This window comes from Gossypium arboreum, chromosome 10 (genome assembly GCF_025698485.1).
Source record: "Gossypium arboreum isolate Shixiya-1 chromosome 10, ASM2569848v2, whole genome shotgun sequence".
Classification (NCBI taxonomy): domain Eukaryota; kingdom Viridiplantae; phylum Streptophyta; class Magnoliopsida; order Malvales; family Malvaceae; genus Gossypium; species Gossypium arboreum.
In genome coordinates this window covers 3404267-3418719 of record NC_069079.1, presented here as the reverse complement: position 1 = coordinate 3418719, position 14453 = coordinate 3404267, and the positions used below count along the sequence as shown (strand labels likewise).

General features: G+C 29.7%; 2 protein-coding genes across 2 annotated transcripts; both read left to right on the top strand.

The window, feature by feature from the left end:
- Nucleotides 1-3967: 3967 nt before the first annotated feature.
- LOC108488715 (epidermis-specific secreted glycoprotein EP1-like) lies at nt 3968-5417 on the top strand. The gene has a single exon (XM_017793005.2). The coding sequence runs from the start codon at nt 3979-3981 to the stop codon at nt 5308-5310; it is 1332 nt and encodes a 443-aa protein (XP_017648494.1). The 5' UTR covers nt 3968-3978; the 3' UTR covers nt 5311-5417.
- Nucleotides 5418-10318: 4901 nt separating this feature from the next.
- On the top strand, nt 10319-14396 carry LOC108489492 (protein LIGHT-DEPENDENT SHORT HYPOCOTYLS 10). The gene is made up of 2 exons (XM_017794083.2): nt 10319-11073; nt 14125-14396. Exon 1 carries the CDS (start codon nt 10490-10492, stop codon nt 11036-11038), a length of 549 nt encoding a protein of 182 aa, XP_017649572.1. The 5' UTR covers nt 10319-10489; the 3' UTR covers nt 11039-11073; nt 14125-14396.
- The last annotated feature ends 57 nt before the right edge of the window (nt 14397-14453 follow it).

The following is a 14453-nucleotide window of genomic DNA, read 5'->3' as shown; positions in this document are numbered from 1 at the left end:
TTATATATTTATAGCATATCATCTATACTAATATTAAAACATATAATCAAATTATGTTAACTGCCATAATTATAAGCATTATTAGCTTCTAACTCAAACATCCCAAACTTAGCAAAACACAAGAGACTCCACCAAGTACATGCTCTGTTATATACTATAGCTATTCATATTCAATTTCATATATTAATTAATTCATACAACTTTCTATACTATTCAGTTCATTCCTTGTCTCAATATTCACTTCCACCCTTAGCATTTTCAACTCAATACCTATTAGTAGTTTACCTTAACGTTATATAATCCAATGTATCATGAATATGTTTTTAACTAAAATTAGTTTCGGGTCATAGAAATAGATCCCAAAAGCTTGCGTCACTCGTCGCCGACTTGTGTCTTTCCTTTCCCTTTCAAAAATCCTGCATCGTCTTTAGCTACGAATAATAATTCAGTAATAGTATAATCAAGTTCTATCCAAATCACATTTAATTACAAGGTCATTCATATTTTGTAAATTATTTAATTTAGTCTTCTATCTCGATAATCAATCAAATTCACACCAATATGATTCTATCAGTCATAATCCTCTATTAATTCATTAAATATCTCAAATTACTATTCATTATATGCAATTTATCATTTCTTTACGATTTAGCCCATATCTTACCTTTTGTACCAAGTTGCAAACAATTCAAATTATTATTAAACATACATAAATTCATAATTAAAGTATATAACAACTTAAATAAAATCATACCATACGAACTTATTTAGTTAAATCAGCAAACAAGTTGAATTGCAATGACTATTTGATAATTTTGCATTTACCCTGATTATTTTTTATTTGGTCCAATTTCTGATCTATACAATTATTCAATTCAATTTATCAGTTTCAAACATCTTATATCATCCTATTATATTCATATGTTAGTTCAATTATAAATCTTTAATCCTCGAACCTTGGAAATGAGGTCTCGAACCCGTAATTTTCAGCACCACTAGAAACCAGGTCGTTACAATTAAGGTTCCTCTTGGACTATATTTCTTGGAGAATATCCCCTATCATTAGTATTAAGAATCTCCAAATGATATGGTTCGACCCTTGGAGCTAGTCCGGACAATGACATATGTAGCATCCTATCTTACAACTTATGAATATCCAACATAGTTGACTCTTGAGTACAATTTTATATAAAGACTTTAAATATTCGACATTGAGGGAATCTCTGACATCGAGGACCTTAAGTATAGTAAGTGGGATAGGTGTCGAGAATTTTCGATTTTTTAAACTTCTCTAACATTGTGGAGCTCAAAGTATGGTAATATTGAAAGGACCTGAATTGTCCAATAGTGATGGAATGTTTGGTCGATATGTATGTATTGCGATAACCAATGCGCTTGCGTGATTTGAAACCCCGTATCCAATATTAAACATATTTTTAACTTCCACCAACAACTCCATAACAACATCCTTGTTTCTCAGTGCCCAAACACCATTGCTTCAATATCATAATTTTCATTGAGATCCACCGCAATATATATACACCCCCTTCTAGTAGACCTCAAAATTTATACTTCATGATAGAGATGCACTTAGTACTACCAGCCTAGATTTTTCTTAGGATCTTCCTTTTCATGTTGTTCAAGTAAACATCACTCTTAAAAGTCATGTTGAACATCGTGTTAGGCTGGAATATGACTTTATCATCAACCGAATACATGTCTCTATTCAAATGAATTTGTTCCAAGAATCGATATACTATCTGAAGGCTGCTAAATGATATATTCCAAATATTACCAAAAACAAAAACTCTAACATTTTGAACGATTCTTAACAATAATGATTCCAACAACCTCATTATTAACTTACAACATAACTTTCTTATAACATATGTAGAACATATTCAATAGATGTAATACCAATAATAACAAAGCAATTATAACAGTTTCAACATATTTTAGTAACAATGATTCAAATAAGTTTAACATTAAATTACTATACATCGACAATCATACACAAAAGCACAACTTACTTATACCATATGTAAAATATATTCAAGAACTAGAAAACATTAATAAGATGACATTAATTATCTCCCAACAAACTTAGAAATTTACTTTCAATGTTTCATAAACACAATAATAATGCAAGATTGTCTACAAAAACTAATTACATCTACAATACTACTGATTTATGTATTATGAAAAATGAATACTTAATTGATTAATTGAGTTATGAAACCTTTACATGTATTATAATTTTTGCAGTAGGATTACGAATGTGAAAATTTTGAGAATGATTTGAATTTTGTATGATTTTTTACATTTCCTTTACTATAAAACTTTAGAATTTATAAGATAGAGGAAAGGCATCGCCTAGCTTAAAGTCAACACTCATAGTTATCATCTTTTTTGTTAAATAATAATAATGAGCTCGACACCAATAACATTTTAAGTTCTTGTTCCATCACATGACCCATCTTTTCATACTTGCAAGGTACAAGATTTAGAAAGAAATCCTGAAAAGTATTTGTCAAGACCTCGACAAACACTGGTATCAAGTTCATGGTATTATCTTTGGGATAAATATCAAATTTGTACATGAATTTTAGTTCAATGAACAATTTGATACATGAAATTTAATTTGGTGCAATTATACACATGAAACTTAAATTGTGGCTCATATGTATACATAAAACTTTGATTATGATTCAATTGTACACATTTAAAGAGATGAATACATATGTACGCATTTAAATAAATGAATATATAATTTATTTTTATATTGGATTAATATAATTGTTTTTGTATGCAATATATCAATCTAAAATGGTGCTAATTCGATAATATCATTAGTAATTTGTGAAAATTGAATCAAATCAAAATTTTATGTATGAAACCGTACAAAATCAAAGTTTGTGTATGTCATTGCACATTGAATCAAAGTTCATGTATAGTTTCTATATTTATCACATTATCTTTTCATCATTACCAAAGATTAGAGAATAGATTTTGCACATGTCATTCAACAAAAATAAAGGAATTTGACCCAAAGCGAAACTAGGGGTAGTAGGAAGAATGACCTGTATAAACTGTGGTTCCACGTCATATCTATCTCTTTCTAATTCAACTAAAAATGTTAAAACTCGAGAAAAAAATTAATTTGTCATTCACCTATTGAAAATGGATAGGGATGATGTGGAATTACAGTTTCATACAACCATTTGTAAAAATAGTAAAATTACAAATTGATCTATAATAAAATTATACTTTGACCCCAATATGAAAAAAATATTTAATCTCTTCAAAAATAATAAAATTATAAATTAATATATAATAAAACTACATTTTAATTTTTCAAAAGTTTTATAATTTAACTCTCACCTCTCCTAAAATAATTTCTACGTTTGCCCCTCACCACCATAAGTGTCAAGATATATAATCATAAAAAGAATTAAAAAAAAAAAAACCTTTTCCTTACCCACAATTCTATAAAATATAATAAAAAGTCTAATACCAAAGTCAAAAACCGATTCCACTATCTCTCAAAACAAACAACTAGGTCTTCTAAATATGGAAAGACCCAAAAATAGTACAACATAATCCCATGCAGTACTTTGTTATTTCCCAAGTACGTCAAAGTTGAAATGCTGCATACGAATTGGAATCCAACAAATGGATTTACCGGTAATAGAAACTTATAAGTCAAAGTAGAAAATTAAAAATATTAGATCATAAATAAACGTGAATTGGAAAAGAAAATTGCTGTTGGCAAAGAACAAGGAGCTAATTAATGAAAGTAATATGGAAAAGATCAAATGAGAGGTGGGTCAAAGATGGTGTACACGTAATGATGATTGTTGAGCAACCATCAAAAGGGAACTGCACTGCACATCAGTTTTAAGCTCATAGAATTAAATCAAGACTTACACTATAAATTCACCATCATTTTTCCAAAAATGTTATCCACAAATCAACAAAATGCCTTGCTCTTTACCTAATTCTTCACTTTCGTTAATCACTATTTTCTTTTTACTCTTCTGTTCTTTGAATGTTGCCAATGCCACTGTTCCACCCTCAAGGACTTTCAAGTACATAAACGAGGGTGAAACAGGAGAATTAAGTGTTGAGTATTTTGCAGACTATCGTGCCCTACCCATTTTCTTATTACCATTCCAATTATGCTTTTATAACACCACTCCTAATGCTTTCACTTTAGGACTAAGAATGGGCAGTCGCCGGTCCGAGTCCTTAATGCGGTGGGTCTGGGATGCCAACCGAGGAAGGCCTGTTCGTGAAAACGCCACTTTAACTTTTGGGTCTAATGGAAATCTAGTGCTAGCTGATGCTGATGGTACTGTGGCATGGCAAACGGGCACAGCCAACAAGGGTGTGGTGGGATTGAAAATACAACAAAACGGTAACTTGGTTTTGTACGATAAGAAAGGCAAATTTATTTGGCAGAGTTTTGACCACCCAACAGATACACTTTTAGTAGGCCAAACCCTGAGATCCAATGGTCCAAGCAAGCTGGTTAGCCGCACGTCTATTACCGATGGCTCCGAAGGACCTTACAGCTTTGTTATGGAGCAAAGGTTTTTAAAGATGTACTACAAAACCAAGAATTCACCATTGCCTTTGCTCTATTACAGGTCCTATGAGTTTGGGAATGGGCATTGTTCCTTGGCAAATCTCAAATTTTACTGCTCACCAGAGACCGAACAAGCTTATGCTTACGAGCTGGGGTTCACATTTGATATGAAAGGCTCTACTAGTTCAGGAACCTACATTTTGTCAAGGCCTAAATACAATAGCACATATTCCATACTTCGAGTGGAGCCGGATGGTAACCTTAAAATCTACACATTCAATGAAAATGTTGAATGGGGAACTTGGGAGAACACGTTTAAACTCTTTGATGGTGATGATTATGAAAGCCTATGCAACCTACCAAGGAAGTGCGGTTCACTAGGAATTTGTGAGGACAATCAATGCGTGGCATGTCCAAAGCCAAAGGGTTTGATGGGGTGGAGCAAAAGCTGTGCTCCGCCGGTATTGTCGCCATGTAAAGGTGGTGGTGAAAACGTGGATTATTACAAAGTCGTGGGTGTTGAGCATTTCACCAACGGATATACAGAAGGAGATGGCCCCATGAAATTGAATGATTGTAGGGTCAAATGCAGCAATGATTGTGGGTGCTTAGGGTTCTTCTACAAGGAGGAATCCTCCAAATGTTTGCTGGTTCCTGAGCTTGGTACTCTGGTCAAGGTGACCAATCTTGCTCATGTTGCTTACATCAAGATGCCTAAGTAGATTTCACTGTTCTAATAAAATAGGAAGGAAATGAATTTATAATATTAAACAATCAAATCTTGGTTGATTATCTTTATCCAATAATAATGTAAGCCACGAATTTGAAATTTTTGAGTTAAATTATGCTTGGAAAATGATATATACAAACCCAAGGAAGCCCACCATTGGTTTAACATGGGATCTTAAATTTCCTCCCCTAATTCACTTTGGGCTGAAATTTGAATATGATTTGCTTTCAACCAAAGCTTAAAATTTAAAATTAGATAGGAAAACGAGCCCTTGAATCATGGACGAAGACCGGAGCTTGTAGTGGTTTTGGTCTTTTAAAAATAAAAAATTATTTATATAATTTTTTAATTTTTATAAACTCATTAGTATAAAATTAAAAATAATTTGGTACCCTTCAAGATAATTAAGGTGTATTCAAATATGATATCTTAATATGTTATAAAATATTATTATTTTTATTCGCATTAACAAGCCGTATTCATATTCTTATAAATATAAAAATAACTATGACAATAATATTAAATATTATAATAATACTATAACATAAAATAAAATAAAAACTAAATACATCGTCCTAGATAGAAACCTCCATCCAAAATTACTGTTTCGGAATAGTTATATTGATGGGTCGTCGATCATCTTCAAGATTCACTCGAAGACAATTGTAGAAAATAAGGGCCCCAATTCACGTGAAATTGTTGGTATTTGGGGTTAAATAATTAAAGCAATATTCTAACAATAATAAATAGTAAATAATAATATTGATAGCTGAAGTGCAGCATATCATCTTCTTCTATTCTTTAGAGTAGGAAGCTTTTTCTTTTGAATGACTAAACACTGCAAATTCCCTCAATCATGTCCCTCTCTCACCAGTCCTGTTTCGGGAATTTCATTTCCAATATTTCCAGACACCAATAGCGTTCAACGTATCAGAAAATAAATATATAAAATGCTAGTGGATTCAAATTTAATATATTTAAATTATGTTAATAATTGATATATCGACAGTATATTTTTTATTCTATAAATTATTTTAAAATTTATTATGTATTTTTAAATATTTATTTTAATATTTTATTAGATAAATATTACTCATAGGGTTAAAAACTCTTTTAAACCCTATTAATAATGTACTTAATATTTTTCATTTAAATTTAGGTCAAAATTTGCTAACTCGATATTATTAATTAGACTGCTTTCATATGACGTTATTAATGATTGACATAAAATAAATATGTCAGACAAATTTTGACATGAATTACAAACAACAATAACGATTACATTAAACGATATAAACTAATAATAGATAGGTGAATAAATAAAATGTAAATAAATCAATAAATTCGTGAAATGTGAAAAATATTTAAATTGTTACAATAACGTTTTTGAGATTTTTCATTTTCTTTGTCTGTATCCAATGTTTCCAACAACTTATACATCAATTTAATTAGAAAAAATATTAAAATACAAATTTTATAATAATATAATATATAATATATTATTGAATGATTTTTGTTTTATATAAAATTAATAAATTATAATATAATTTAAGATAAGATATAGAATAATATTCAAACTTTCTAAATCTTTTTCTTTATTATTTTAACTAAAGTATTATTATTTTATATATTTTTTTATTGATCTTTCACTTACAATGTGAGTGTACTATCATCTACTTATAATTAAATTAAGTGTAAATTGTTTATTTAGTCACTCGAGTTTATCTATGTTTCTATTTTGGTCACATTTAGAAATTATTATTTTAGCTACTCTTGTTAGATAAGTTTTCAATTTTAGTTACTCCAGTTAGATAAGTTATTAAGTTACTCTATTATTAAATGCCTTTGGTCACTCTATTATTGTAAAAATTATAATTTAATTTCGGCTCCTAAAAAGGTTCTCTAACTTCATTCTTAAATTATGTATGATGTCTTAAAACTGAAAAAAACTTTAAAATTGATTGGATTCGAAATATTTTTAACAATCAAATTAAGTAGAATTATATATATATCCGACTTGACCTAACCTGACCATTCATGCATGCCCACTTATAAAAGAATCCCAAGCTAAGATATACCCCCCACCCCCCACACATTTTGGCCTTGCCTACTCCTTTTCTTTTGGAGGTAGGCAAAAAAACTGTGCACAGATATCAATTATATCATTGAATGCAAGTGTAATTTGCAAAAGCCACCTAATTATATTATTTAATTTATGTAATTTATTTTCAAATGTAAAATCTTTCGTAAATTCAATTTTAAATCTCAAATATTTACATGGTAAGAACAAAATTTCAATTCTGTATAGCTATGAAATTAGCTAGCCGGCCGACAAAAGGTACCTTCATTTTCAGCACAAATCAATTGCAGAGAGCAACTTTTTTTACTTCAGAATCACTCTTAATCATGTTATTCTCACTGTTAATTGATTCCCCTTTTCCTTCCAAATGTATGTTGATTCTTGTTTACAAAGTATATGTACAGATATTATAAAAGTTCCTGAATTAGATATTAAATTACATTTTGCTTCTTCTATTAAAAATGTGTAAATTAGTTTTTATATCAATATGAGGTATACACTGTATTTGATGTGTCACCTTTGATTATTCCATCAGCATGTCGGTTTTTAATAGTATAAATTGATGAATTTTTTTAATAAAAAATCAATTTAATCTTTAATCTAATGTATAATAATTAATTTATTCTAAATAGAAACAACATAATACAATTTAATTCCTAATAAAAGAACAAATACTTACAATTTCATTGTTATTAATTAACTACCAATAACGACAAAAAGATGTAACATATATTATATATTTTTTAGAATTTGAATGCCTTTTGCATAGTGTTTTTCCTTAAACCATAAGCATATAAAGTATTTAAAGGCACCAAATAACAATAATTTTATATGCACCCTTGGAATCAAATCATAAACACTATTCTAAAAGCAAATTTGGCATTGATAATAGTAGCTAAAATTCCCACTCCAAATTTAGGTGCAGTAAAATATGCTGTGTGTTTATTTTTAACGTGCTGTATTTACATTACATGTCATTACTATTTTACACTAACGCTAATTAAACATATCACCTATGAAAAAACCCTAAGTCTGCAAATCTCAACCAAATGGTACAGCTTTGGCTTTTGGGTGTTCAACGATAAGAGTGAGATAGATAGATCACATTTTATATTTGCTTTTAAATTTTTTTGCCACTTCAGTGGTATGCAAAAAAGGGGGAATTGAACGAATGAGACTAAATTCAATACCAAAATTATAAATGCGGAACAATGTTATAAAAGGTATAGTCCCAAAGTCCCAACACCATGATGATACATCACCATTTACTGAGGGTTTTGGACCCCATCTCCCATACATGTCTCTCATGTTTGCATCAAACATATCAACCATAATTTCTTTTTTTTTTGCATTCTCATCCTTTCTTATTTCTCTATTAATTAACAAATCGTTTAACAGGTTAAGAGGTCTTAATTCAAGTTTCAGTCCCCGGATTTATTTTATTTATAATTGATCAGAAATTAAAATGAATTGAACATATAATTATTTGATTTAGAAAACCCAAAAAAACCTTAATCACAAATTTAAATAATTTGAAATTTGAACTCAAAACAACCTAAAATGATTGGAATCATCCAAATTAATTCTACCTAAAACTAGCCCCTCCCATCTAATCGCTTTCAAATTCCATAATATGGTATTTCTTCCCCTAAGGGGATCCTAATGATAGGATAGGTATTAAGTAGAGTTATACAAATCTAAATGACCTGCCCCCTAAAATTGGACATATACTTTGTATATGACAAGTGTCAACAACTCAAATCAACTAAGTTAAAACCATTAAATGGTGATAGGTCGTAGGCCTAGAAAACCAATATTGTCACAAGATTATAGTAACCACAGTATTGTCTATAAAAGAAAAATGGAAGCCTTTGGACCCCATCTGCTTGGAAAAAAGAAAATTGGAAGACCATAAACACCCTTTTAATTCAAATCAGAAACCAAACTTGGCCTCCAATTTCAACTCCCAATTGCAGATGTTTAGTTCCTTAGCTCTTTTAGTCAAGCAAAAAAATGGACCCGCAACTCCTTCATATGCATCATAATTAAATATAAATCATTAATTCCATGCATGTTTATTCTATAATATAAAAAAAATTGACCTAAAAGTCAATAAATTTTTAGTACTATTAGTAAAAAGTTAAAATTTCATAAATTCAGGTTTTATCATTTGTAATTGTAATGTATAGGTCTTTTTTATCCTGTGCGTATGTTTTGTATAAATTTTATCAGGTTATTTCTAAATTAGTTTGACTTTTGCTTGATTCATCATACATTGTGTATTATATTAGACGGATTCTACATTATAATTGATCGAATATATATTTTTACTTGTCTTACACTTATAGTCGTATTGTCTTTATTTATATCTTCAAATCCTTAAATCGAAAAATAATACACACTTAAACTTTTATTCTTTTGATAAATTAAATTATATAAGTAAATAGCACTAAAATATACAAATCCAGTATTATATATCAGTCATTATTACTTCATTTATATAGTGGTTATAGTCCAGATGGGTATATATATCATAGTTGTAATAATTTTCTTGTGGAAAACAATGTTTAGTTTCTTCTGGACTCTCCAATTTGATCCAATTTCTTTTCTTACTGAGTCAAACGCCACCCACTTTTTCTTTCTTTGAAAAAAAATGTTAACCCACTAAAAAAGCGTTTAGTTACGGTGGTTAACCCTAGTTTTACTTTCAATTTTCTTACTTTGAACCAAGCAACAAGTCATCAAAAAGCCGTAATGAAAACGTGTGATGATGATGATGATGATGATAATGATTGTAGAGATGATGGCAATGGCAGTGGCATTGGCATTGGCATTGGCATACAATAATTGTAATTATGCATTGCATTAAAAAACTATTTATTAGTGCAAATAGGGTGAATCAGAAAAAGAAAAAGATAACAAAAGCACCTTCATAGATGGCCCATAATATGTCCCCTCATTTAGACCCCCCAAAGATGTGATTTTCATCTTTCTCTCCACTGCACTATCCCATTTTTTTCACTTTCTTTTTTTGTTTTTTGTTTTTTAAAATTAAAATACCCCAAGTGTTCAGACAAAGAACCAAAAAATCATGTCAGATGGTGTAGCAAAAGATTCTGCTGAAGGGTCTTCACGATCCTCCGGTAACCACCAGCAGCAGCCACAGCCGGCACCTTTGAGTCGATATGAGTCGCAGAAACGGCGAGACTGGAACACTTTCGGTCAATATTTAAAGAACCAGAGACCACCGGTTCCACTATCACAGTGTAACTGTAACCATGTGCTTGATTTCTTAAGGTATCTTGATCAGTTCGGGAAAACTAAAGTTCACCTACATGGTTGTGTCTTCTTTGGACAACCTGACCCGCCTGCTCCTTGTACTTGTCCTTTAAGACAAGCTTGGGGAAGCCTCGATGCACTGATCGGACGGTTAAGAGCTGCTTATGAAGAGCACGGTGGATCACCGGAGACTAACCCTTTTGGAAATGGAGCAATTCGGGTTTATTTGCGTGAAGTAAGGGAGTGTCAAGCTAAAGCTAGAGGGATCCCATATAAGAAGAAGAAGAAAAGGAAGCATCAAATTAAACCCAATAACGTCGATGAAGAGGCTAAATCATCATCCAAGCAATTGCCTTCTTAGCTCCATAGCTTTGCCCATCTTCAAAACAAATTATGGTAATTTTTTTTTCTTATTTTTGTCTGCAAATCTAAGTTAATTTCATTAAAATATAAATTAAAGAGAATATTTAGATTGATTGAATGATTATATGAAAAATATGTAGTTGGAAATTAACAACATTAAATATTGTATCTTAGAACCAAAAGAACATAAGATAAAAACCCTAAAGTACTCTTTACTGCAGAGTGCAAAACCCTAGTTCCAAACTCACGAGTTTATACATAGAAATTTTTACAATAAGCTTATTCTTTAATTCCAATAAAATTTAAGATTTAATCATAAAAATTAAATTTATTTATTTAATAATTTCATCGTTAACCCTTTTAGTATTTTTCATCAAAATTACAATCACTTAATACATTTGATGAAATTATACAAATTCAGAAAATAAATCATTATAAACTATTATAATTTTACTTGTAAACTTTTCAGCCATACTCTTACTATTACATGCCATAATTGAAAGGAGAAAGATCACACCCTCTCTTTGTTTTTCTTTCTTTCTCTCTCTTCATATCATGCAAAATAATAATAATAATAATATTAATAATATTTTGTTTTTTGTGGTTTTCTAATTAAATATTTCTCTCTTCTTTACTTTTCCCCCCTTTCTTTTCTTTTGGCTCCTTTCTGATTCTGTTTGATTTTATGCTCCCCATGAATGCCCATGTTCATATTATAATGATCATACCTCTCACTAAAATTTGATTATAGAAACATATTACACCAATTTATACACTATTTTTTTTTCCTCTCTAATTGTAGGTTAGAAATTAAAATAATTTGTTCTTTGATTGCTTATTTATAAATTAATTAATGAAAGGCACATGGAAGGATATATTGGGGTAGCAAGCAATGCATTACGTATAAATTTTTAATTCAATGATGGATGAATCTGGCTTATACTTTGACAAGGTAGTAGTGAGATTGTGTTTGATAGGTGAAATTTCATTTTCATTAAGTCAAATGATTTTGTCTACCTAAAATTTATGTTATCAGGTATAAAGTATGATATAAGTTTCTATTAAACTAATTAATGTTATATACATTTTGTTGGTGTTAAGTGAGTGGGAGAGACACCAATAAGAGGAGAGATGGAATTTGGTAGAGAATGAAAGGTTCATACAAGGAGGTGTTTTTATAGATACAAATTCTTAGATAAGTGTTGTATTTTATAATTATTGAGATGAGTTATGTGATTTTACTTACATGTGAATCACTTGATCAAGCTTTTATAGTTTGCATGATGTCAAGTTGGTGAGTCTTATAAGTGGTAAACAAGGCATCTGGGTTCTTTATCATTGAAATAGACACTTGACGAGATCCTTAGTAGAGCAAAATGAAGCAAGGTGAGACATATAACGATTTTCCATCCTACCCAGGTCCATTGTCTTACCAATGACAAAGACCCCGCCATGCCTCATTCTTTACTTGTAAGGCTCATTGACTTGTTACTATGCAGATTATAAAGATTCAGTGAGGCGACGTGTAACTTAAGGGGTACACATTACATGTGTCAGAAAGACCCTATGACTTATCTTAATAACTTTCAATTAGGATACACCTATTTGATAATATGTAGATATAGGCTCCAACTCACCAAGAGAGAAAGGACTCATGAATATACCATTAGGCTCTCTGCACTTTCTAGTGCGAACTTTCCCTTCTCTACTAGGCTGAATCTCTCCCATTCAGTTAACATCAACAAATTTTGATACACATATTTATGTTATGTTTAAACTGTATTTCATATTAGAGTTAATTTAAGCAAACATCCATAAACCATGCTCCTCATTTTAAATTGGTTCTCAAATTTCAGAATATTCTAATTACATCCCCAAACTATTAAGGTTATACTAATTAAGTCTTTCGGTTACTAAAACATTTTACTTTTCTTTTAATTTTTCATTTTAATGTTTTATTTTTCTTTGAATTTTTCATTTTAAACTATGCCACAAAAGACTTGATGTGTTATTTAACAAAAAAATAATAATAATAAATGAACTCGATTGATATAACCTCAAAAATTTTAAAAATATAATTAGTGTGTTTAAAGTTTAGAAACCAATTAAAACGAGAGTCATAATTTTAGAGCAGTCGGCGTAATTTTGTGTCCAATTAACTATATTTAATATAAATTTAGCCGTGTTCAAAATTATTATTCTATCAAAAATTTATTTATAAACTACATTTTTCATAGCTATCTAGTGGGAGATATCATCCATTCATAATCATATTGTCAAGGTTAATTTCACAAATAGACTCAAGAGAAACTATGCCATGTCTCACTTCTTTCTTTGTTAAGTTTTTTCAATTTCTTAAATGTATTCCGTATGTGTAAGTGAATAAATTTTTAGGTATAATGATAAATTTAGTTTTTAGTATTTATATCTTTTATCAATTTGATTATTTTTTAACTAATTTTAACCATTAACCTTTTTAAAAAGTTTAATTACTTCTTTTAATAGAAATATTGACTAAAACATTAATTTTTTAATAATGTTGAAGGTCAAATTTAGTTCTAAAGATAAAGAACTAAATTAACAAAAGATGTAAACGTTAAGAGCTTAATTTGTTATTATGCCTTATTTTTAAAATTTTGAATGATGTGTTATTATCTAATTTGCTGACCGAAAATACATCAAAGATAAACACACAACAAAGTTACTACTATTTATCGTCCCTTTCATTTTTTACTCTAGATGAAAATACTGGATTTTATGAATACAAAAATCCACCAGTTTTCTTTATGCTTCCTATATGTATTTCCTTTTTTTGAAAAATCAGAGTATAATTTCCTTTTACCCTTTATTGGATTATATTTTTAGTTAGCAGTTAACAATAGCTGGTATAATAAGAATGCTAAATAATGCATGTGAATATTGTATTTCTTTTTCTTTTTTTTTCCCTTCCTCTGATTATGTTTTTCTAAGTTTATCAACTGGATCGTTATGCTGGCTTCATGCTATGTGTCTGTATGACAAGAATTAACGTTAGGCAATTGTAATTTAATGTGAAGATTATATATATACGTATTATTGATGCAGGATGACAAGGCAAAAGCAGAGAGGGGAGAGAGGAAAGGTACAGAAAAAGGCAAAAAAGGTTGAAAGTTTAAAGCAAGGGTTGCATTGAGGCATGGCACTTAACAAGGTTATTTTACCTATTTAATGTTGGTTGTCATGCTATAAATCTATTTTACATATATCATCACCTTGTAATCTAAGTTTTATACTTAGCAGCATAATGTATATTAAATTAGACCTTAGACGTATAAAATAAGGATATATCAACATTAATAACGTTTACTTTTGTCTTACTTCTTTACATGTCTTCTCTTTCTCTTCCAACAAAATAATATCATTTACAGTGAGCT

Coding starts and splice junctions, on each gene's coding strand:
- LOC108488715 (XM_017793005.2), top strand. CDS start 3,979: ATGCCTTGCTCTTTACCTAATTCTTCACTTTCGTTAATCACTATTTTC.
- LOC108489492 (XM_017794083.2), top strand. CDS start 10,490: ATGTCAGATGGTGTAGCAAAAGATTCTGCTGAAGGGTCTTCACGATCC.